We start from the raw sequence: 24,183 nt of genomic DNA, 5'->3' as shown, positions 1-24,183 counted from the left end.
TGGAATCACTGAAGGGTAACTATTCTGGCCCTACCAACAGTTTTGTTTTTCATATAGACTGGACTAAATTTCAGAAAGTTCATTAATTTCCAAATGTAATTGTTTAAGATTTAAGCCAAAAGACATCTTAAAATGTATTAAACTTTAATTTTTTTTTAACTGAATAGACCAGTGGCATAAGAAGCCAAAGAAAAACAAACGTCAAATTGAGGGGCCAAAAAATGTAAAGGAAACAAAAAATGTTCATTAATTTCAGAACACTTTGTATCACCAAGGAGTACAGTATTGCAGAAGACTATAGTCTTTAAGAAGTCAGCAACTATGTTCAGCACTAAATCAGAAAATGAATCATGCACATTTTAAAAAAATTTTTTAAAGATTTTATTTGACAGACAGAGAGAGATCACAAGCAGACAGAGAGACAGACGGGGCGGGGGGTGGGGGTGGGGGGGGGGAAGCAGGCTCCCTGCTGAGCAGAGAGCCCAATGTGGGGCTGAATCGCAGTACCCTGAGATCATGACCTGAGCCAAAGGCAGAGGCTTAACCCACTGAGCCACCCAGGTGCCCCTGAATCATGCACATTTTTAATACCAGATTATTTTTAATAGATAGCTCCAAACTTATTGATTGCTAAAAAATGTGAAGGTATAGTTAAAAGTAAAAAGGTAATATAACTAAACTATCAAAGTTATCATATAGAATCATATAGTTGAAAAGAAGGGGTTTTGATTTACTCAATCTCTAGATTAACACTGAGAATTTATCAAAGAGAATAGGAAATGTTTCCCGAATTTTCCAACAGAGCTAACTTCAACGAACGTATCATTCAGAGCATGGTGGCTAGTTTTGTGGCTGCCTGGGGGGAGGTTTCAAAGATGATGATTTTCCAAGGACAAAACTACCGATCCCAGCATTTTCTCTAAATGCATAAAATTATTCACGGAAATAGAAGTACAATTTTCACATAAAATTATATGATCTATAGAGATAATTATGTTGTATTAAACTGGGTAATTGCTGGGTATGCTGGATTAGTGTCTTTAATCTGAACACAGCCCACACCCAAGAGGAAAAGATTCTCATTCTATCCTAAATATACAACAGTAATCCCTAAGAGAGCAACGCTTCTCCTGGTTATACAACAAGAAATCCAAACAAACCTGAACCTTGCAATGAACATTTCTCAACATTTTTGAGAGAAGTTTAACAATCTTCAATTAATTTTTAAGATAAGATATAAAATCAATAAAAGATTATCTACTCTGATATTCACTCATGTGTCAAAAGCATTAAATGGACATTAAGTCTAAAGGATTAATGGCAAAACCCATTAAATTAGTGGGAGTTAGGGCAGGTTCCAAAGAAATATAAAACACGCACTGTGTGCCCTTGAGAATTTCACAATTTAGTTAAGGAGAAAATAATTACCAAGCATTTTGAACCTCACTTAAAGATTATGGAGAAATAAAATTTTTATTAATCTGTATATTTTAAATGCCATTCATTTAATACTCAAGGTTAGATAGTATCTTCTATCTGGGGAAATAAATTTTAAAAAAACTTTTTGTATGGCTAAAATTTCTTTTGCAAAATGTCTCTTTGTGAAAAACCTGGATGTATCTCTTCTGAGACTCAATTTTTTTTGTGGGGTTGGTGGGGAGTGTTTTTATTTATTTATTTATTTAAATTTTGTCTACTTAAAATCAGTTAATTAACATATAGTATATTATTAATTTCAAAAGTAGATTTCAGTGATTTATCAGTCTTTTTTTTTTAAGTTATTTATTTATTTACTTGACAGAGAGAGAGATACAGCGAGAGAGGGAACACAATCAGGGGGAGTGGGAGAGGGAAAAGCAGGCTTCCCGCCTAGGAGGGAACCCAATGAGGAGCTCAATTCCAGGACCCTGGGATCATGACCTGAGCCAAAGGCAGACCCTTAACGACTGAGCCACCCAGCTACACCTGATTTATCAGTCTTATATATTACCCAGTGCCCTCCTTAATACCCATCACCCAGTTACTCCATCCACCTATCCCCCTTCCCCTCCAGCAACCCTCAGTTTGTTTCCAGTGATTTGTCTCCCTCTCTAATTTCATCTTGTTTTATTTTTCCCTCCCATCCCCTGTGGTCCTCTTTCTTTCTTAAAATTCTTTTTTTTTATGAAATTTTAAAAAAGATTTTTATTTATTTATTTGACAGAGAAAGAGAGATCACAAGTAGGCAAAGAGGCAGGCAGAGAGAGGGGGGGAAGCAGGCTCCCCACTGAGCAGAGAGCCCAATGTGGGGCTCAGTCCCAGTACCCTGAGATCATGACCTGAGCCGAAGGCAGAGGCTTAACCCTCTGAGCCACCCAGGTGCCCCTCTTTCTTAAAATTCTGCATATGAGTGAGATCATATGATAATTGTCTTCCTCTGATTGATTTATTTTGCTTAATATAATATCCTCTAGTTCCAACCAGTCATTGCAAATGGCAAGATTTCATTACTTTTGATATACTCCATTGTATATATATACAATATATTTTCTTTATTCATTCATCTGTTGATGGACATCTGGGCTCTTTCCACAGTTTGGCTGGTTGCAATATTATCCCATAGTTTTCTAAGATGGTATCACCGGGGCATCTCAGTATGTGGGATTTCCCGGTAGTATTTCTTCCAACTGAATCTACAATTACCTCAAAATATAAAGTTCAGTAAAAAAGTAAAAAGGTCCTGAATAAATAAAAACATGTATATTATCAACCATCAAACACTAGTCACAGAATACGATAAAAAGAAAAACAGACCAAACTATAGAGAAGAAAATTCACAGCTGTATGCAGGGAAAGAGTTATGCAGAATTAGGAGACACCTTTGGGAAACTGTGCAGAAGACCCGTCAGGATGCTAGAAACTTCTGGGTACAGTGGAAAACCTGTGAGATGAGCCTAAGTTAAAAAAAAAAAAAAAAAAAACTGTTAAAAAAAATTTTAAGAGAAAAGAAAATAACAGAGATTAATATCCAAGAAAGGATGGATCCAAGTGCAAGAGATTCAGTTGTTTAGAATAAACCAAGATGAGGGGAAAATAACTAAAAGCAGAATATCCAGAACACTAGAAGACAGTAGGGCCAACGCCATCAGTGAAAGAAGGGGAGTTTAGAAAAACCATTATTTCAAAGACAGAAACGGAAGCTAAGGGAACACCTGTCTAATTGGTGAGAAAATTGTACTCAGGACCCAGCAAAGGCCTCTGTCCTAAGGATCAGAAAAGCAAAGCAAATAATGTAGCTCAGGTGGGACCAGTGCACAGTTTCAGCCTAGGAACTACACCTTCTGGGCGCATAAGCAGCATAGTGGGTTGAGCATCTGACTCTTGGTTTCAGCTCAGGTTGTGCTCTCAGGGTCGTGAGATCGAGCCCCACATCAGTCTTCACGCTCAGCACAGAGTCTGCTTGAGATTCTCTTTCCCTCTGTTCCTCCTGCTCAGGTACATGCTGTCTCTCTCTCTCTCTTTCTCTCTCAAATAAAAATAAATCTTATGGGTGACTGGGTGGCTCAGTGGGTTAAGCCTCTGCCTTCAGCTCAGGTCATGATCTCAGAGTTCTGAGATCCAGCCCCGCATCGGGCTTTCCACTCAGCAGGGAGCCTGCTCCCCACCCCCCGCTGGCTTCTCTGTCTACTTGTGATAATAAATAAATAAATAAAATCTTTTAAAAAATTAAAATAAATAAATCTTAAAAAGAAAAAAAAAAAAAGAACTATACCTTCCAGTGTTGGGATTTAATGAAGGCACCTCCAGAGGAAAAGGCGATGGGGAAAAGAAAATTGAATTTCCCGAATAGTTTTGCTTAGTGCTTATAGTCTGTAAAGCTACCAGTATAACAGGAGCTGTATTTGCAATACATTGAAACTGGATGTAACGGGGATCTTCAATTTCCCTCACCCCCTGGTGGCACTCATTTTTGAGCATGAAACGTCTGCATGCCAGCACTGTGTGCTGCAGTGAACAAAGTAGGAAGAGGAAGGACTATAGGAAGATACGAGAGGAGACAGGATCCAAAGGCAGAGTCCTCGACTGGAGAAATGGTTTGGCTTTTCATTCGTGGGTTGCAGCAGCAAAGAATGAAGTCAAGGGCAGGCCTGTGTGTGTACCATAGCCTGCTCACTTACTCTGTACGAAATGTATGTGCAAGACGTATTGTACATACGTATCTGTTGCATGTGCACCTTGAAGCATGCTGAGAAAATGCTGACAGATATATTCCAACACAAATCTTTGTCTAATTATATTCCTAACTGACACATGAAACAAGATGAAACCATATCATGTGGAGGCATGCTCCTAGGAGCAGGAAAACCAACAAGGTAACAAAAAGGGGACAAACCAGGAAAGTAAAGGCCTGTCACATAACATGATTTTTCACAAGTACAACAATAACAACAAAAATATATCTTTATCTGCTGACTAATTATGCATCTATAATCTTATTAAAATGCATGATTTATTAAAAAAAAACGGGATCTTTAGCTACTGAAGAAATTACACTTCATAAATAAAATAATACCCCAGCTCTATGGGATTCTCACCCAACTTAAAAGATCAGTTGGACTGATATGTCTTGTCTAAAGAAAAGAGGTTCTTATTTACAACTGCCTGGAGAAGAAATCCATTTAATATAAATACGTGTTGCATCAGTTCTATCTGGCATGCTTGTTAGAATAAAACCTGATCACATCGATGCGTAGGATAAAACATTAAATGGACTAAGATTTGTGGCTCTTGTATACAACAAAATTAAGTACTTTTTTTAAAGATTATTTATTTATTTATTTATTTGACAGACTGAGATCACAAGTAGGCAGAGAGGCAAGTGTAGGGGCGGGAGGGTGTTGGGAGCAGGCTCCCTGCTGAGCAGTGAACCCGATGTGGGGCTGATCCCAGGATACTGGGATCACGACCTGAGCCAAAGGCAGAGGCTTTGACCCACTGAGCCACCCAGGCGCCCAAAATTAAGTACTTTAAAGGAGGTCCAAGTGCATACATATGTGCCCAAGGGGAATGCATAAAAATAAGTTTGCCCATTATTTTCTTTTCCATGTATTTTTTTTCCTCCTTAAAGCAAAAATCCAATCTTAAGTAGAAACGGGTCAGGGGAGATGTTATTTCCCACAAAGGTTAACGCAAATCTCTTCATATCACCCAGCAAAAATCCACCAAGATGGTAGGTGGGTGCGTGCCTGACCCTTGGATTTACAAACACCAAAACGTGAGGTGTGTAATGCTCTTGAACTGCTTACCTCTCTCCTGCTAGTTCCTCACTAGCCCGGCTCCCACCTCCTTGGAGCAAATAAGTGACTCTGTTCATTGTCTTTGGGGAGAGTGAATAAAGCCATTTATAAAGTCTTCGATTGAAGAGGACTCAGGACTGAGTCAAAAGGTACAGAAGAAACATCATTCCTTCCACACACATTTTCTGTCAGCTGTCTCAGTGCCAGGCACACAGGATTCAGGACCAGACAGACAGGTCTTGGAACCATCCTAGACTAGAACCCTCAAGAGAAGAACTTCTCTGGACCAGAGGGAGAGAGGAGAAAGGAGACAGGTGGATCCCTGGGAGAAGAGCCCCAGGCCTTGCTTCTGAGTCCGAGACCCTGCAAAGCAGTAAAACGGGAAGGAAGTTGGGGACTGGACTGCTTCTTGGATTGTGGCCCCAGGAAAAGGATGAGGGCCAAATAGGGCTGGGTTGAGCAGTGTGTCTGGGCAGATGGGGCCACAACCTACCCACTATTTCCCTGCCACTGGCACCCGGAAACAGCAGAACGGTTCCCAGGCTCTCCGCCCAGGAGGGGAGTCTGCAAGAGGGCAGGCAGCTGGAGGCAGTGAGGGCAAATGCAAATTAGAAAGGAGAGGCCTATTGCTCCAGATAGAAAATAAGGGAAGACACACAAATTCCCCCTCTCTTAGAGCATTTACTTCAGAAACCTTATAATTGCAAATACTTTCTCTATCTCTTTGAAATGTAAGTAAATCTTTTTAAAAGCGAAATAAGCATTTGACCCATTTACCACCTGGAGGGTCTTGACCTGGAAGGTCTTCCTCAAGGACCTGGGAACAAAACAGTCCTGTCTGTTTCCGTGGGGAGGTAGGAGCCTCTCTACAAACTACATCCTGTTATAAAGTGTATTTTTCCTTTATGTGAAGCCTCTTAGTGAACACAGATGGTCACCCCATAACCAGGGAAAGTCACCAAATTACCAGATGAATTATGTGTGACTAATGGTGCTGTCAAGTGTGGTGTCTCTCCCCCACTGATCGGATGGGGGCCCCCAGATGTGAGCCAACAGTCAAGAGCTGGGGGCTGGGGGTGTGGCCAGTGCCAGGATTCACCTGAGGCAGAACAAAGGAGTATTGACTACACTGCAAGGAAGCAGCAGGCAGGGCAGCAAAGGAAAGGGGTTCTGCAATGAGGCAGTGGGTGGGAGCTGTATTTAGAGGGGAAGGTGAGGAGGTATGGGGACTATGAAATTTTCCCTGCTTGTTGGTAACCGTGCCTGGTTGTAAGTAGCCCATTGGTAGGTTAGGGCCTACGGATCTTTTGAGGTGGGTTGTCTGATAGGCCTGTCTGTATTTAGCTCAGTGATGGGTGGTTGCCTTGGGCCCTTTCTAATTTCCATTGTTCAAGCCTGTTGCCTAAAAGCAGCTGCTACATCAAGTCCTCCTACTTGAGGACTAGCTATTGTTTATCTTGGGAACGGGGATGCATGGGTTGTATGCGGTTGGTACACAAAACAGTGAGATTTCTTTCTGTTTTTTGCAATCTCAGTGGATTACCTGTACTGTGCCTCCCATTCTGATTTAATGTTTCTCCAATAATAAAAGTGTTTTCATTCTCTTCTCCCTTTGAGAGGGGTTTTCTGGGTTGGGAGTTATTGTTTTTAATTGTTTCCCCCAACAACGTGAACAGGACAAACGGAAAGAACAGTCATTGACTTAGTGAACACAGACTTGGACGGACGGGATGACATCAAGGACCATCCTGACCAGCCCTGATCCCACCTACCGAACTTCCCGGAAATTTAGATGCAACATTCTGGAGAAAAGGCAGGAAACCCAATTGAGGAGATTCAAGTACTCATCCTCTACGGAATGGGAGCTCAAAGTAAAGATTAATTTGTTACAGAAAAATAAACAAGGCATAATATCGAATCTACCTGACTCAGATCTGCACCAGTCACAGCATGAATAAACCAGCCATTGCTGGTTTAATGACTAGTCTTACTACACCTGTACTTACGACCCATTTCGTTTGGGTGAAGCAGGATGGGGAAGGAGTAGAAGGAAACATTTGTAACACTTATAGCTCTAATTGTCAAACTTTGCCACCTGTTAGACTCAGCCGCGAAATTTTAAAAATGCTGATTCCCAGGCAAAACATCCTGAGCTAATAACTCCAACTCTCTGGCAGGAGTTTGGAGCATCAGTATTTCTTAAAGTTCCCCAAGCGAGTTCATTGCACAGCAAGTTTGAGAACCAATGATTTTACAACGGTACTTCTCAAACTTCAGGGTGCACACAAATCAACTAAGTATCTTGATAATACGAAGATTCTGATCTGGGAGGTTGGGATGTGGCCTGAGAGCCTTACGTTTCTAACCAGCACCCATTCTAAGTAGCAAGGATTTAAAGACCTCTTTTTTATGCCAGGGTTTTACTTCTGATTATTAAGACGTTAGCAGCTGTGCTGTGAAGGGTAGGCTGGGGAGTCAGACTGCCTGGCCTTGAGTCTTGCCTCTGCTGTCGACTGGACTTCAGTGTCTTTATCTGTAAACTGAGGATGACGACAACAGTATCTACAATGTTAGAAGCCATAGAAGTAGCATGAGAAGTGTATCATTAATCTCAATTCACAGATGAGGACCTTAGAGTTCAAAAAGCATCAGAACTTTACCCAAGCTCACCTTGTTAGTAACTGGCAGGAAGGGACTCAACCATTGGTCTTTTCCCACCATATCCTGCTGCTTTAAGGGTCTGGATTGAATTATCTCATTATCTTCCAGTCTTCCCTGTTTCTGATCACAGGATCCCTGAGGTTCTAGGTGCAGAGAGTGCGAACCTGAGTCACCTCTGTCCCTGGCTCCCCTTCCTTTGTAAACAGCTGCCCCTTGCTAAAGCTCTAAGAGGTCATTTCCTCTCCCCTCTGCTCTATTCCCACAGCGTTATTCAGATTCAGCTTCCAGATTCCAGTTACCCTGAAGTTCTAAAATAACTTTCCTTCTTTTTCATTAATACCGCTTCTCTCATAGGTGTCCCTACTCTGAAATCTTTGGCACTATTTCCAAATTAATCTGACCATGGGACTTCCCCTTCCATAAACCAGCAATGACTCCCGTTACTTGCCAAATAAAACCCCACCTTCATCACCTGCTTTTCCACCATCTGACCCCGACCACTTTTCTTTTTAACTGCTTCCTCTATAATGCCTTCTTCATCTTGTCTCCCCACCACGTGGCTTTCAAAGAGACTATCAAAAATAAAGAGCGTAAAATAGCTCAGTAATATTTTAGTTTGATTCCAAGTTGAAATAATTATATCGTGGCTATATCAGGTTAAAGAAAAATATAATACTAAAATTCATTTCACTTGTTTCTGTTTATCTCTATTTAGCCACTAGAAAGTTTAAAATTCTAGTATGCGGATTGCATTTGTGGCTTACCTTACATTTCTATTGGAAAGTACTGCTTTAGGGTACATAGGAAATATCTGGAGTCCTGCTTAAAATGCAGATTGACAGGACCAGCCCTCTGCGGAATCTAGTTCAGCTTTCTGTATTTTCCACAGAGATGAGCAGGAGCTACATAGTGACTGTAATTCTTTACTCTCTTGTTCCTCTTCCCACTACCAAGTGCCTGATGCTCTTCGTATTTCTCTGTTGCAGTAACCGAGAAAGGGGATCAGTTTGGTCTTGATAATCATAAGTCACCCTCTTCAGTCAGAGTTTTTTTTTTTTTTTAAAGATTTTATTTATTTATTTGACAGACAGAGATCACAAGTAGGCAGAGGCAGGCAGAGAGAGAGAGAGAGAGAGAGAGAGAGGAAGAAGCAGGCTCCCCACGGAGCAGAAAGCCCAATATGGGGCTTGATCCCAGGATTCTGGGATCATGACCTGGGCCGAAGGCAGAGGCTTTAACCCACTGAGCCACCCAGGTGCCCCTAGTCAGAGCTTTTGTACCAGGCTACCACATAGGTCTCTGCCTCATGGATTGGCTATCCTTCGATCAACTGTTCATCTCTAGACCAATCATTTGTGGCTGATGGGGAGGGTGGAGGAGGCATGGGTCAGGTTAAACAGAGGACAAGAATGACCAGAACCTCTCCTCTCTGGAGGGTCAATGGATGGCCAGCTTTGTTTACAGGGGACTATAGGAATCCCCAGCACTGGCCTGGCCAGCAGTGAATTAATTCAGAAATTAAAAGAACACAATGCACATTCAAAGGTCCTGTGAGCACTAGAGCCAAGGATTGATTATTTCCTGAACTACTCTTTGGATACAATTCTAGCCAAGCCACTCTACAAATAACGATGATGATAGATCTATTCTCCAAAATATTTCAGTCACTTCCAATAGCCAGCTGGCCAGAGTAAGCAAGGAATTTAGGTGGGGAGAGAGAGAATGCAGAGGCCGATGGGGCAATATATGGGATACAGTGAGGCAGTCACTGTTCAGTCCCAAAGATGCCATGACATAGCCCTAGGACCTTGAGCAAGACGATCAACCCCTCCGGCCTCAGGCTTGTCACCTTTTCAGACTACAAAGTGACAGGGATTGTGAAGTTTAGACGGAATGATAGACATAAAGATGCTTTTTAAAGTTAGGAAGGCTGTGCAAATGTTCTATGAGTTGTCATTTACTATACGTTTACTAACAAAGGAGTAACCCCTACAGTGAGTCTTCCCCAGTGAAGACCTCCTGAACACAGACCATCTGGTTGTATTTCTTCAACTTTGTTAAAGTATTGGAAATGCTAACTCTCAGCTCTCACTGCCGCTTCCTCTGGGTATGCCTTCAGGAATCCAAGGCACACAGTATGAATTTGAGAGAAATACAGTCAGTCCCATGGCTAATGACAACTCTCAGCTTCATCTGATAGTAACTTTTCCCAATTCCTATCCAAATATTCAAGATTTACAACATCTTCTAATGCCCCACCACAACATCTTTGTTTAAATAATCCAAATGGCAAGAAAAACTATAAAAGAAAATTTTAGCTATCATGTTTTCAGCCCTCATTAATTGCATGCAGAATCTTGGGGGAAAACAAAATACAATTTTCTTCACCTTATTCCCCATTTCTTTACACCCAAGGTTAAGTGGACATCCCTACCCCCCACCCCCACCCCCACCCCCACCCCTCAAACGCTCAATTTTATGGAGAACCAATTCAGGAATGCTGAGGAGGTTTTCCTTTTCCTGTTCTTTTATGGAGAGTCTGAGGCTTCTACTCTACCAAGGACAGCAGGAGAAAAGGATCTGCCTATTTGCATAACTGATTGGAAGCACGGGAATTATGGTGCTTCTGAAAATCGGAGCTCTGCGTCTTTAAGGCTCCGCGGAGCTCAGACTCTGCTCGACGCAGACAGACCAGCTCTGCCGCAGCGACTCATCCTATCGATAAGGTTCACTTAGCCAAGGTGGAGGATGGGAAAAGAATGGAGCTGTCCCAGCTACTCAATGAGATCAGGGCAAACTATGAAAAGCTCCTCACGAGAAATCAGATAGAGACCGTGCTCTCAACAAGGATCCAGGTAATGATTTCATACAGACAGGCACCTTCCAGGATAAGGAGACAATCCCTGTCTATCCAATTCCTGTCCCGGCCTCTCTGAGGTACAGTATTTCCTTTTCAATGCAGCGTCTACTGGGGAAGGAATTTAGGTTTTACTGCGATGTGACTGGGACCACAGGGGGAAACGCTGGGATTATACTGTTATGTGGCCATTTGATTCATGTCAATTGATGATTTTTACATCAGTGGTGAGGTTCCTATCATTAACAAAACATGGGGCCAACGTGCAATAAAATGGGGCACTCTAACCTCTTTTAGCCATCCTTCAGGAAGGAAGGAGGCATTTCAGATACCCTTCGAAGATATTACAGAGTTATTTATAGAGAATGTTTCAATAACGTCTTTAAAATGGCAAGCTTATGGTAACACGCATTAGCTTGCTCACTTCGTAGAGATAAAACGAAGTAAAATATTTCTGAAAGGTTTCTGTCATCAGTTTTATACCAGATTGTTATAAATAGAAATTATCTAAGTATGTGAAGGTGGCATTCAGAAACAGTGATATAAATTGGGATAATCAAAATCCCCCAAATTGATACTGACTTACAGATTTTTGCTTTTTTACTACAAGATGAGAAATGTTTATTTCCAGTACAAGTCATGAAATATTTAAGTATTAAAAAGAGGGAGAGCCCAGTTGAATAAAGGCTAAATCCTAATTTCATAGACTTACTTTGTTTTAAAGTGACAACACATTTAGCAATTAATTAAGAGCTCAAACATTTAAATAAATGCACAAACAAATATTTTAGGAAGAAGATTTAAAAATTCAGGGTTGGTTTTTGGGTTTTGGGGTTGTTTTACCTATTGTATCTAAGTTCAAATTCTATTCCAGGCACCCAAATACAGCAAAGAGTGAACTTAAGAACAATCACCAAAAGTGAAAAAATATTTCTAGGAAATCATAGGACTTTATTTCATTAGCAATTCATTTTTGGTGACAATATAAATTTTACCTCTAGGTAATATTTTCATTCTTCACAAAGAATGACCAATATCCTAGATCAAGCAAAGTCACTGGGATATTTAAGTATTGGAATAGTTCACTCACCTTTTGTAAAGAGAAAGGAAAAAATTACTAGATGATAATTTCTGAAAATTATAAACCAAATAAACATTTTATTTGGCCATGGTACCAATGAAAATTATTTTGTAAGTCACAATGCCAAAATTAGCAAATTAAAGGGAAAAGGCAAGGCTACAGTAAGTTTTGTTTAGGGTCTTTTTAACGTATATCTACTTTAGAAGTTTTTGGGTTTTTTTTTCCCAAAGAATTCAGAAAGAATAAATTCAGGGAAGCCTGATTCATTATTATAAAAAAAAAGAAACATAAGCTTTTTGTGATTTATTGTTGTAGAACAAGCTACCCCCAAATTTAGTGGATTAAAACAACCATGACATTCTCTCTCATGATTTTGTGGGTTGACTAGGTTCAGTGGGGGTGATTCTTCCACTGTGCTTGACACTGGCTGAGACTGTAATCATCTTGGGGCACGGCTGGGCTGGGACATCCAAGGTGGCCCACTCTCGTGTCTGGCGCCTCGGCAGGGGATTTTTGGAAGGCCAGCTCAGCCGAGACAATTGGGTCTGTTTCTCTCTCTCTGGGTCCCCTCAGGGTCTCTCTCCATCTGTCCTCTCTGCAGTCTCTCCAGCCGGGTATCCAAACTTCTTAACATGTTGGCCCAAGGCTCCCCAAAAGCACAGGAGTGCAAGCTGTCAGGGCTTCCTGAGGTTTAGGGCTATAGCTGATGCTTCTGCCACATTCTGCTGGCTAAAGCAAGACAGAAGGGCCACCCAGATTTGGTAAGGAAGGGAACCACACAAGGACATGAATTTGGGGAGGTGTGGGTCATTGGGGACCATCTTCAGCATCTAGCTACCACATAAACATAGCTACTGGTTCCATACACAAAATCCAAAAGACCAGCAGATACAAGCATTCTTATGCTCTCCTATTTCCTACATTCTTGACATTCTCTTTTGTAGTTGTTCTGCCAAGTGTTACTGCTTAACTTTGCCAACTTAACACTAAGAAGAAGTGATACAACAAACCAAAAGAGATGTATGAATTTTGTTCTTTAATGCCTTGCCCTAAACTTTATTTGTGAACTTTCATTTACTGCAGTGCTTTCTTTTTTTTTTTTTTTTAAGATTTTATTTATTTATTTGACAGACAGAGATCGCAAGTAGGCAGGGATGTGGGGAGCAGGCTCCCTGCTGAGCAGAGAGCTCCATGCCTGCTCGATCCCAGGACCCTGGGATCATGACCTGAGCTGAAGGCAGAGGCTTAACCCACTGAGCCACCCAGGCGCCCCAACAGTGCTTTAAAAAAAAAAAAAAAAAACTTACCATCAAATTAAAATTTGTTATTTCAAAATGCATTTTAATAAAAGCATTAATAAGTTGTAATTTTTGCTACAAAATACTACAATCAATTCCATACATTGCCCCTGCTGCTCTTGGGACCAAATGTTGAGAATTCTGTCAAAGGATACTTTCATTTGATTTGAACATCAGCATAAGAACATTCAAAGCCAAATATAACATATTCCACTTGTTATTTAATATGATGACATTTAGAAAACAGTTTTTAAAGATGTAATTTTGGCTACTTCCCCAGATACCCAAGATTAACATGCTTTCCAAAAAGATCATTTAAATAAGGTAAATCGACTGTGGGTTCTCCTTCTACGGAAGTCATTTTAGAGCCTCTAATGCCTATGATAACCTAATTCTCTAAATTATTCATAATATAACTTCCCAGCAGTATTTAATCTCTGTCCATATGCCCAGTTCCAGAATTGATCGGTTTCAGATACATAACTTTATCTGCTTTTACAAAGCAGCCTACAAGAAAATACAGGGAGAAATAATAGCTAAGTTTCAATCCATCTTCCTCATAAGGCCATAAATAATAGAAAGTTAAGAATCAGAGGCCTCAAACTTAGATCCTCTAAAATGTTACTTTTCATTTAATAGAAGTATTTTTCTCTGCATTTCATAGATTGTCATATTAGGAAGAAATGCCTGAGGTTCATTTTATGTTTCAGAACACTGAAGCAATTCACTTGCTCCCACATCTGACTAATGAGTAACTAAGCCCTGGGACGCACGTTTGAAATTTAACAGTTTAAAGAAAAACTGATGAGACGCCTATGCTGTGTTTCTAGGATGACTTTTAAAGGTCTCATTTTCAAGAGCGCTCTTTGTTTCTGTTATTCTTGTGGCTGGTGGCTTTCTTAAAGCTAGAAGAAGATATGAGCAAAAAAATGGACAAAGATGAAGAGGCTTTAAAGGCAGCTCGAGCAGAACTCAAGGAAGCGCGACGCCAGTGGCACCACCTGCAAGTGGAAATTGAGTCTCTCCAGGCAGTGGTGAGAATGAGCTCAAAAGAGACTGGCCCACTGAGTCCCCAGACATTTGTTGATTAAGAGAGAAAGAGAGAAAGGAATAATGCCCATTACCTTACAGCAAGAAACTTGAAAAGCAAGGCCACAGAATTCTATCCCTGGTCCTAGTTCAACTAACCTCCCCCATCATGGCCATGGCTATTCTCAATTCATTCAAGGTCTAGTTCATGGCTATAAAAAGGAAGTAATCCTTTCTTATCATCCTAGGGTTCTCTAATTGCTGCAGTGGGAGAATATAGCCTTTGTGGGGGAGGAGGTGGGGGGGCGGGGAGGGAGTCTTCTATCTCCAAGCCTAAAATTTCTAATAGTAAAAAATATTTAAATACCTTCCTAAAATGCCTTTTCTAAGCAGCCTGCTCTGCTTTAACATTCAATATTCTATATTTCCAATTTTTAAAAAGCCAAATAAATTAGAGTGATAATAAGTCAGTCACACTGCAGATTTTTTTTTTTTTTGGCCGTAAGAATTATCACGGGATTCCTTTGAAATAGTAAGCTCTCTAGCTATCTAGATATAATTTTTTTTTCATTTGAGTCCTCCACACAGTTGTAAGGAAGCATCTTCTGCCTAAGTGACATACCATTATGGCAAACTTTGGAAGAACACGATAGAATGGAGACATTGTAAATCAGATCTCAGCAGCACATTTTGTTTCACTGATTTCACTGATGAAGGTCTATATAAAACAGGAAAGGGGCCTTGAAAACTCCCTACACGCCAGTGAGCAACATTACCAGATGCAGCTGCAAGATCTAGAGGCTGTGATTGAAGGACTAGAAAAAGAGCTGCAGGAAGTAAGGCGGGGCATTGAAAAGCAGCTTCAAGAGCACGAGATGCTTCTCAACACGAAGATGAGGCTAGAACAAGAAATCGCCACTTATCGCCGCCTCCTAGAAAAGGAAGAAATCAGGTACCTAATTCCATATACAGTCGTTAGCGGCAAGTGACCAGAAATACAGAACTTCTGTCTTTGTTGAGGTAGAGAAATTACGTCTAAAAAGCCATCATCAGCATGGCATGCTCCCTGGGTTCCTACAGCAAAATAGGATTAGTAGGCATTGTAGAGAATATGTGGAAGAACTAGTTCCTGCCTCCCAAAATTATGAACAGAATGTCCAAAGTCAGGGACAGTAGCTACAACAAAGAGCCCTTCATGCCTATAAGCAAAATGTAAATAATTCTCAATCACTACAAGAATGACCTTTCTGGACTTGCTCATTTTCCTTGTCATACATCTCTTTTAGAATTAGTGTCTTCTATGGACCACCCACAAAGAAAGCTTGGAAAATGCACATATTACCACATTCCCCCCACCCAGGGCCCACTCCCACCACAGATCAAAAGCCAAAATTAATAATAATTAGTTCTGAATACATGATTTAAAAGACTTCCAGATTTCTTGATAACAAAAGTATCAAAATATCACAAAAGAGGAATTCTTACTAATTCAGTTTCATAATCGGCAATCACTTAAAAGGTCACATGGCTTTGAGCACAGGACACCCTCCAATTTTCCATGTTCCTATAGAAAGAAACCTTTATTCTTGCTTGCTCCAGAATTCTGAGTCTTCTACAAAATTAGATGAAACTTATTTAACCTATAATAAGTTTTGACATTTACTAAAGCTTTGAAAAACATGGATTGAATTCAAAATCTACCACTTACTAGCTGAGTGACACCAGGCAAGTTACCAAACCTCTCTGTGCCTCAGTTTTTTCATCCATAAAATGGGAATGATACTACCCACCTCATAGGATTCCTGTGAGCATTGAATAGATTGTTTGTAAAGTGCTTAAAACGGTGGTATGTTAATATACACACACATATAATTTGTTGTTAAATAAGTGGTTGTGGATTTTATTTAATGCCTAATCATTGAAGATGTTGAAAAAGTGGTCTTTAATATTCCTTTAATACAATTTTTAAAATGGTCACTATGCTATATTTAAGATACACAAGAAAATATCAAGAATATCATGAAGTTCATGTACACACTTCCCCCAGCTTGAGAAGTGAAAATATTTGTGGTATTGTTGAAGTCTCCCCACCCCCACTCCAGGCACCTAACCCTATCCCAAACCCCCATTCTCTTTCTTAGTCTAACCTGGCTCCTGAATCTGATGCTTATTAGCCTTAAATATTCCTTTCTACTAATATGTATATATATCCCTGAACAAAATATGAAATTGTTTTGCCTATTATTTTAACCTTTATAAAATTAGCTACAAATTACCTTTCTTTTCCCACTCAGTGTTATACTAGAAGATTCATCCATAAAGAAACAGTGTACCCTTAGTTCATTTATTTTCATTGTTAAATAGAATTTCCATTGTATGAATACACTACATTTTATCCATCCTCTTACTGGTGAGCATTTGTTTCAATTATATGCTAACACAGTGTTGCTTCGATAATATAATTCTTTCCAATTTCAGATATTATGGTTGTATCCAAGGTGAGAAAAAAGAACAAAAACCTTCGACAAGTAGAGTTGGTTTTGTTTTACCTTCAGGTGAGTTTCTGATATAAGTAAACAAACTTAAAAAATAAAGTGCCATTTATAAGGATTATAACTAAATACTATAAAGTAGCAAAAACAAGCAATATTTGAATGAAGTTTGACATATGAATCAACTGTGACTAGTACTACAACACTGTGGTTTAACATTTCACGATAACACTTTCACAGCCATTATAAATGAAATATCTTTTTCAACGAAACTCCCACAAAAGTATGAGAACGAAAAAGTGGAAACAGTGACCAAACAGGCAATACTAAATGGAAATATTGTGAAGGAGAGCACTGAGGCTCGTGGCACTATTCAGTAAGTAAAATAACTTTGACTAATAAGCACATGCAAACTTCAGTAATCTTTGCGTGTTTTCAAACATAATTTTAATATGCTATTTTTTAAAATCTGACATGAGTAAATATATTTAAACAAAACTCAGATATAGGAGTACTCAATCCTTAATTCACCATTTTTCCAAAAATATAATCAAAACATGAAAATTCCATAGAATTCCTTGGAAATTATACCTATGTGATTTTAAAAGTGTGTAAATTATAAACTCCACAATGTAAATTGTGAGTTATAATTCAAAATGTGTCAATTATGAATTACATAAATTTCTTGATTTCTTTTTCATATGGAATCCATATTACATATTTTTAATAGATCCATACTTCTTCATATGGAAAGGTTTATTGTATCATTTCAGGACAGAGAAAGTGGATGAAGTTATTAAAGAATGGGAAGGCTCCTTCTTTAAAGATAACCCTCGATTAAGGAAAAAATCGGTTTCTCTTCGATTTGATCTTCATTTAGCAGCCACTGATGATGGGTGTTTACAGACTAAGCAGGATAATCTACCAGATATAGAAGTCAGGCTTATCATGAGAAGATCATGCAGTATCCCCTCTATCAAACCTCCATCAGCAGCTAATTAATCCGACAGTACTTGACTGGATTTGAAAATGACATTAGGGTGGACCATGGTGGCCCATGCTGACTGCCTTCTGTCCCAAAATGTAAGTTATTAAGTATGTATGCAATGATTAATATGTGATTCTCTTCAGAAAACAAACAGGAAGGGACACAATTTCTCTGAATCTAATTATGGATGCATTCTTTGAAGAGGAGGAGCTTCAAAATAAAATCAGAAATTCAGTATGGTTTCTATTTTGTTTACTCCAAATAGTGTTCTTTTCCTCTTGAAATTTTATCAGAGACTATAAACATTAAGGTGGCTTGGTTAAAAGTCTTTGAAATTTCACTCAGTGACTGAGTATTCTAAGGAAAAGGAACAATCTGTTTAGGTATGATTATATTATATTAAGAATCATACTGACTTATTCATCATTATTCCATGACTGGTTATAGCTAAAAAGATTTTTCTACTTAAAAAAGAAAGCAATTGTAAACAAACATTTAAAGAGGACTCACTAGTCACATATTAAAAAAAAAAAAAATTTTTTTTTTTGAGACAATCATTTGCATACTTAGAAAAATATCAGAGCTACTTTCCACAAGCACTTCCAAACAAACTATAGAACACACCCCTGGCTAATCTGATGATAAATAAATTTAAATTAATCTTCATCCAAAAGCTTTTTGTAATATGATCTGATTTCCAAAGAGTTACTTTATTCAAGGAACTTTAAGGTTGTGTCCTCCCCAACAAAAAATCAGAAGGCCAGTGGCACAAACAAAAGATGAAAATCTTGTTGCTACCATTACTAGAATAGAGTTCTCTAATCTCACCATCCCAACTTTTCCTTCTGTAAAATTAAATGTGACTAATTTGAATATTCAATGTGAGCATTAGGTAAGATACTAGGTAAAAGTATTATAAATATTTCTTGCAATCATTTATGTGAGTTAAGAGAACAATATTGTTATGTAAGTGATGAGTATTTGCAGGATTTCATTTTTAAATTGTTCAAACTGTAATAAATACGGACAGAAAATCTATTTGTGAATAAGCCAAGTATTGTTGCAAAGTTTTTTAAACAACTTAATTTGTTTAATACAGGCATATTTATTTATTTTAAGACCTTAAATAATAAATACCTGTTTTAAAACATTAGAAATTTATAGGCTATCACTTTTTTTCTAAGCGAAAAAAAAAAAAAAATGTTGAGTACAACTTACCATACTTTTTCCCAGCTAAAGTATCATCAAAGGGCTACATCTCAGTTAGCATTTTCCTTACCAGTCTTTGCAATCTCTCTCACTCTCATTTCACTCAGAACAAAATATATATTTTAACCAGGAGAAAATGATGTTAAATCATCTTTAACATAATACAGGGATATACAATTTTAAAATTTTCTTTTTCAATTACCTTTCGGTTCCTTTCAGCCTCTCTTATTCTATTTAGCAAAAGGGATGATTTTGTTTTGTCAAGGATACAATAGCATGTTAAATGCTTATTCTTGTGTAAGCATCTGTCCTAAAATACATCTTATACAGTGTTTTCATTCAATATTAGTTAAATGCTATGCTACTACTAACTTCATTAATGCTTTGAAAAATGCAATCATATAAACTATTGTACTAAAGTTACTGTACTAAGCAACAGTAATCATAATAAAACAATATCTAGTATAATCTACATGCAGTGTTCAGAACAATACTGGGCATCATGAATGTAATTGCTTGTTATAGTAATTCCGCTATGCAGCTCTTGTGTGTATAACATGTACATTTTAAAATACAGTACTTGAATTTATTTAAAAAAATTATTTGTTTTGGGGCATTTTAAATCGGGATATGAATTTACCAAAGTAAATGATACCACTACAATAAAAAAAAAACCTGAAACATGAACTCCAAAGCTGCATTTTATTTGAGTTTGATACATTGTATTGTGTTTAATTGTTCCAATATTGTTAGTTCCCTTGGGGAATAAAACTGCAACCATAGACAGATAATAGTTTTTGTACTTTTTTTGCAAAAGAAAAGAATGGTACAGTTTAACAAATGGTATATTCTAATTAAGAGAATCAAAACAATCCCATAACCCTGGGAAAAGTATAATAGCCATAATTTGCTAAGTGTTTATTCCACTCCTGGCACTGTCCTGAGCAAGCTCATACATGTTCTCTAATCCTGACAGCTGGGCTACAAGATTCTATCCTCATTTCATGGATGAGTAGAAATTAATATTCTTCATTCTGATTTTTGTGTATGTTAACATACAAATACTAAAGCAAAGAGTAATTCCAGTTACTAACAATTTTATAGGATCCTAGCCCGGGTGCTGTCACTAATTCCCCGTGTAAGCAGGAAGGAATCACCGGAGTCCCCCTAGGCCTCAATTTCACACTTGAAAACAATAGGAAATGCGATGCTTGGTAATATTTCTACCCTGCCTACATCACAGAGTTGTTTGAAATAATATACACATGAAAATATTTGATAAAGCACTACTCAAATATATGGCACCATTTGAATGAAAATTGTCATTGGGCATTTGTGAGAATAATCATAGCTGACAATGATTAAGTAATAGTTCAAAACACAACAGTAAAGAAAATTTTCAGATTCTTCCATTGCTGCCCGACAAATTATCTTTTCCCAGGGAGTTGCCTAATTGGAGCTGTTCTACCACAATAGTTTTGAAAGTACAAAAATGTTCTCTGAAAAAAAAATGCTTAAATTTAATTTGAAAGTTTCAAGTGGAAACGTATTATGGGACATGGGCCAAAATTAAACTTTGGTTAAATAACACATATACACACATTATTCAAATGTGTGTACACATAAAATCAAAGTGTGTGCACAGAGAAATTACTTCTGTGTCTATAAATTAGGGCCAGCATGGAACCCACAGATTGTTAATAGATGGACATACTACAGATACATTTTTTTTTTAAGATTTTATTTATTTGACAGAGAGAGACAGACCAAGAGAGGGAACACAAGCAGGGGAAGTGGGAGAGGGAGAAGCAGGCTTCCCGCTGAGCAGGGAACCCGATGCAGGGCTCAATCCCAAGATGCTGAAAGGCAGATAGATGCTTAATGACTGAGACAGATGCCCTTACAGATACAGATTTAAAAGGAAGGTATACACGTGATCAGTACAGGCCTTTTCCTGTTTCCCTCATCCACTTAGACCCTAGGCCAAGACTGGCAAACTTGCTCTGTAAAAGCCCACATAGCAAATGTTGTAGGCTTTCCAGGACATATGATCCCTGTAAAAACTATACAACTCTGTCCTTGTAGCTGAAAGCAAGTATAAATGATATGGAAACATATAAGCATGGTTGTGTCCTAATTATAAAAACAGGAGGCATCTTAGATTGGGTCTACAGCAGTTCCAATCCCAGGTGTTTGCTCATACCTGCCCTAGACCCTCAAATAAGGTCGTGGATGCTAGACCATACCCCCAGATTCTCCAGGACCATTGTGTTTTCATCCTTTCCCACACCATGTGTCAAAGCGCATGTCCCAAATCCCCAAGGCATTTTGCAGGCAACTCGGAAATTTATACAAGCAAACCATACTTTGTCAAATTCTACAAAACACTGTGAATTACTCTATCCTGTAAATCTACTGGGCTTCAATGTCTCACAAATATTTCTAGCGATAGAAACTGAATACCCATGACTTCTGCTTTCACAGAAACAGCTGAGAAAATTAACCTATTTCACCCTTTTGCCTATAACCAGGCTTTTATAAGCTATTTGGCCCAGGGAGAACTCTATCATCCCTTTCCTTATTTTAAGGGGGAAAAAATCCATTTAAGGGGCACTTGGTTGGTGCAGTGAGCTAGGTCATGATCTCGGAGTCCTGGGATGGAGCCCAGCCTCAAGCTCTTTGCTTAGCACAGAGTCTGCTTGAAATTCTCTCTTCTCCCTCTGCTCCTCCTGCTCAATATCTCTCTAAAATAAATGAACAAATCTTAAAAAAAAAAAAAAAGAAAGAAAGAAAAAGAAAAAAATCCATTTAAAATAGCTTCATTAAAAATACTACAAACTACATGGTTCAGTGGTTGTTTCAAAATCTTTTTGCTATCACAGATCTCTGAAAAATCTATTGAACTACTAATCATCTAGCTGGGGGGGCAGGGAGGGCAGGAGAAGCACAAAAAATTGTACAGAATTTTAGGGCCTAGTCATGGACTACCTAAGTATCCAAGGACTGCAGGCTTTTCCTCGTTGTCTCCCATTTCTCCTTTTCCTTCTTCCTTTCCAGCCACGGTTCTCTTTCTATCCCACATTCTGTCTCCTTCCTTAGCTTTTTCCCACAGTACTATGGAAAGAAATCAAAGAGACCTGGGCTTAAATTCAACTTAATCACTCACTAGTTCTGGCTTCCCTGTTTGGGGGGAGGGGAGGAAGAACCTCAGAAAAGTACAGGTAAGTGTCAGAGAGGAAAGCAGGCCAAGTTTCTGGGTCTTGCTGCCAGAAAGAAAACTAAACTACTTGGGTCTAAGACTAGGCTTCTATGAGGGCTCTTAACAACCTTTATAGTTAAAATAGTTTAAATAGTCATAATTAATGATGCATCTCATATTTTCTAGGAATAATCACCATTCCAAAAGTCTGTCCTCTCATTCCCATAAATATCCCAGTACATACAAGATCATACCTGAGTTTGCTTGGGGGGGGGGGGTGGGGGCGCGACACCACAACTCAGTGTAAACAGTGTCTATCTTGCTGAATATTTTTCTCTTCAGTCTTATTTTCTTCAGGACTAGGGAACAGACTTTTTTCCCATTATATTTTGTCTGTATTCTTCCTTTCTTAATTTTACAACTCTCTGGGAGTGGGAAAAGAGCCAAGCAGAGAATGAGATACCCATTGATTCATTCCGCAAATACTGAGCACCTGGACGTACCATATACTGTTCCAGATGTGAAAAGTCCCCACCCTCAAGAAGCCTTTACTCCGATGGGAAGAAAAAGACAACAAAATAAAATCTATAACAAATATAGTACGTTAGGTGATGATAGGAGCTATAGGAGAAAAACGAAGCAAAGACCATGGAGAGAGTTGGAAAATGAGCTGCAATTCTAAAAAGGTTTGAGAAGACCCACTGAGAAGATGGCATTTAAATAAAGATGAGGAGGTGGGAAAGTGCATCAGTGTCGCTGTCCCAATCAGCTCCCCTCCTTTCTTTTTCCACCATTTTTGTGCCATCCATTTCTCACTACAGTGTGACATCTAGCACCTGCCGAGGACTGCCTGGAGATGACACAATGGAGCACCTGCCCCAGCATTGCATTTGCCCAATCCCCCACCATAACCCCAAGTGCAGGGAAGAACCCAGTGAGGAGGTGCTGGACAAGACCAGAGAAAGAAGGTACTGAGATCCTTGCTGAGGCTCCATGTATCTTACATTAGCCTTTTATAGGTCTCAGATGCTTTTATACTAAAAATGCAATTTCAAGTACAATTGACCCTTGAACAACATGGGTTTGAACTGTGCAGGTCCACTTGCACATGGGTTTTTTTCCCCAATAAATACATTGGAAAATTGGAGATTTGCAACAATTCGAAAAAAGTTGCAGAGGAACTGTATAGCCTAGAAATGCCAAAAAAAATTTAAGACAAAGTTAAGTATTACTGTAAGAACACAGTACATAACACATCTAAGGTACCAAATATGTGTTAACCTACCACTTATGTTATCAGTAAGGCTTCCAATCAAAAGTAGATTATTAGTAGGTAAGTTTGGGAGGCATCAAAAGTTACAGCTGGATTTTCAACCAGGGGAGGTCCCCAACCTACCCCTCCTATTCCCCCCTGTTCAAGGTCAACTGTATATTAACTCAAGTACCACTCAGACTACCTATTATCCTTTGATGACCTCTCTTTCAGTCTTCCCCTTCAATTTCACCAACCCCTATTTATGAGTATAAAAATATTGGAAGCAGAATTACAGAAAATGTCACTTATGCCTGGCTGTGCAGACTTCTGGAGATGCCCTGGTCCCTGCTGGCACACAGAAAAGCACCTAAGAGCACCCCAAGAATCCAATCAGTCACCAAATGTCAACAGTGTTTTTAAAAAATTACAGATCCTTCTCCCTTCACAGTGGCCCACAGCACAGGCCAGGTGTTTATACAGCCAAGGAAGGGGGTAGTACTGGTAAACTAATGTACTCATGATTTAGTGGGAAGAACCTTGGACTAGACTAGAAAGCTGTCTCTGTTCCCATTTACTGAACATCTGACAATGAATCAAGCCCTAAGTAGGCACTGGCAATAGAAAGATGGTCAATGCAGATTAACTGAACCTTTTCTTTCAAGACCCACTGTAATGGGTCTTGAAATGTCCTGTAATGCGCTGTAGTGCGCGGGAGATGACAAACGCAGTTCAATACAATAGATCAGGTATGGAGTACAGTGAAGTTACCAAAGAACCGTGGGAGTTCAGAGGAAGGACTATGGGGGAAAGTTCCAGGAGGGCACCACAGTGAGAATCT

General features: G+C 39.0%; 1 protein-coding gene across 5 annotated transcripts; it reads left to right on the top strand.

Annotated features, from left to right (window-relative positions):
* The first annotated feature begins 10,585 nt into the window (after nucleotides 1–10,585).
* KRT222 (keratin 222) lies at nucleotides 10,586–18,207 on the top strand. 5 transcript variants are annotated; one of them, XM_032871578.1, is made up of 6 exons: nucleotides 10,586–10,792; nucleotides 14,079–14,207; nucleotides 14,934–15,154; nucleotides 16,681–16,757; nucleotides 16,935–17,070; nucleotides 17,468–18,207. In XM_032871578.1, the coding sequence occupies exons 1-6, from the start codon at nucleotides 10,697–10,699 to the stop codon at nucleotides 17,694–17,696; spliced, it is 888 nt and encodes a 295-aa protein (XP_032727469.1). In that variant the 5' UTR covers nucleotides 10,586–10,696; the 3' UTR covers nucleotides 17,697–18,207. The 5 variants fall into 5 exon arrangements, with proteins under 5 accessions (XP_032727469.1, XP_032727473.1, XP_032727471.1 ...); XM_032871582.1 differs by having other exon boundaries at nucleotides 10,679–10,792; nucleotides 14,083–14,207; XM_032871580.1 differs by having other exon boundaries at nucleotides 10,679–10,874; nucleotides 14,083–14,207.
* Nucleotides 18,208–24,183: the final 5,976 nt, after the last annotated feature.

Source organism: Lontra canadensis, unplaced genomic scaffold (assembly GCF_010015895.1).
Source record: "Lontra canadensis isolate GAN:19392208 unplaced genomic scaffold, GSC_riverotter_1.0 scaffold43, whole genome shotgun sequence".
NCBI lineage: Eukaryota > Metazoa > Chordata > Mammalia > Carnivora > Mustelidae > Lontra > Lontra canadensis.
This window is presented reverse-complemented; position numbering and strand designations above follow the sequence as displayed.

Bases quoted from the DNA above. Each gene is read 5' to 3' on its own strand.
- KRT222 (XM_032871578.1), top strand. From the start codon at position 10,697: ATGGAGCTGTCCCAGCTACTCAATGAGATCAGGGCAAACTATGAAAAG. The intron at 15,155-16,680 runs GTACCTAATTCC...TTCCAATTTCAG, and splicing joins CTAGAAAAGGAAGAAATCAG to ATATTATGGTTGTATCCAAG. The intron at 17,071-17,467 runs GTAAGTAAAATA...GTATCATTTCAG, and splicing joins GAGGCTCGTGGCACTATTCA to GACAGAGAAAGTGGATGAAG.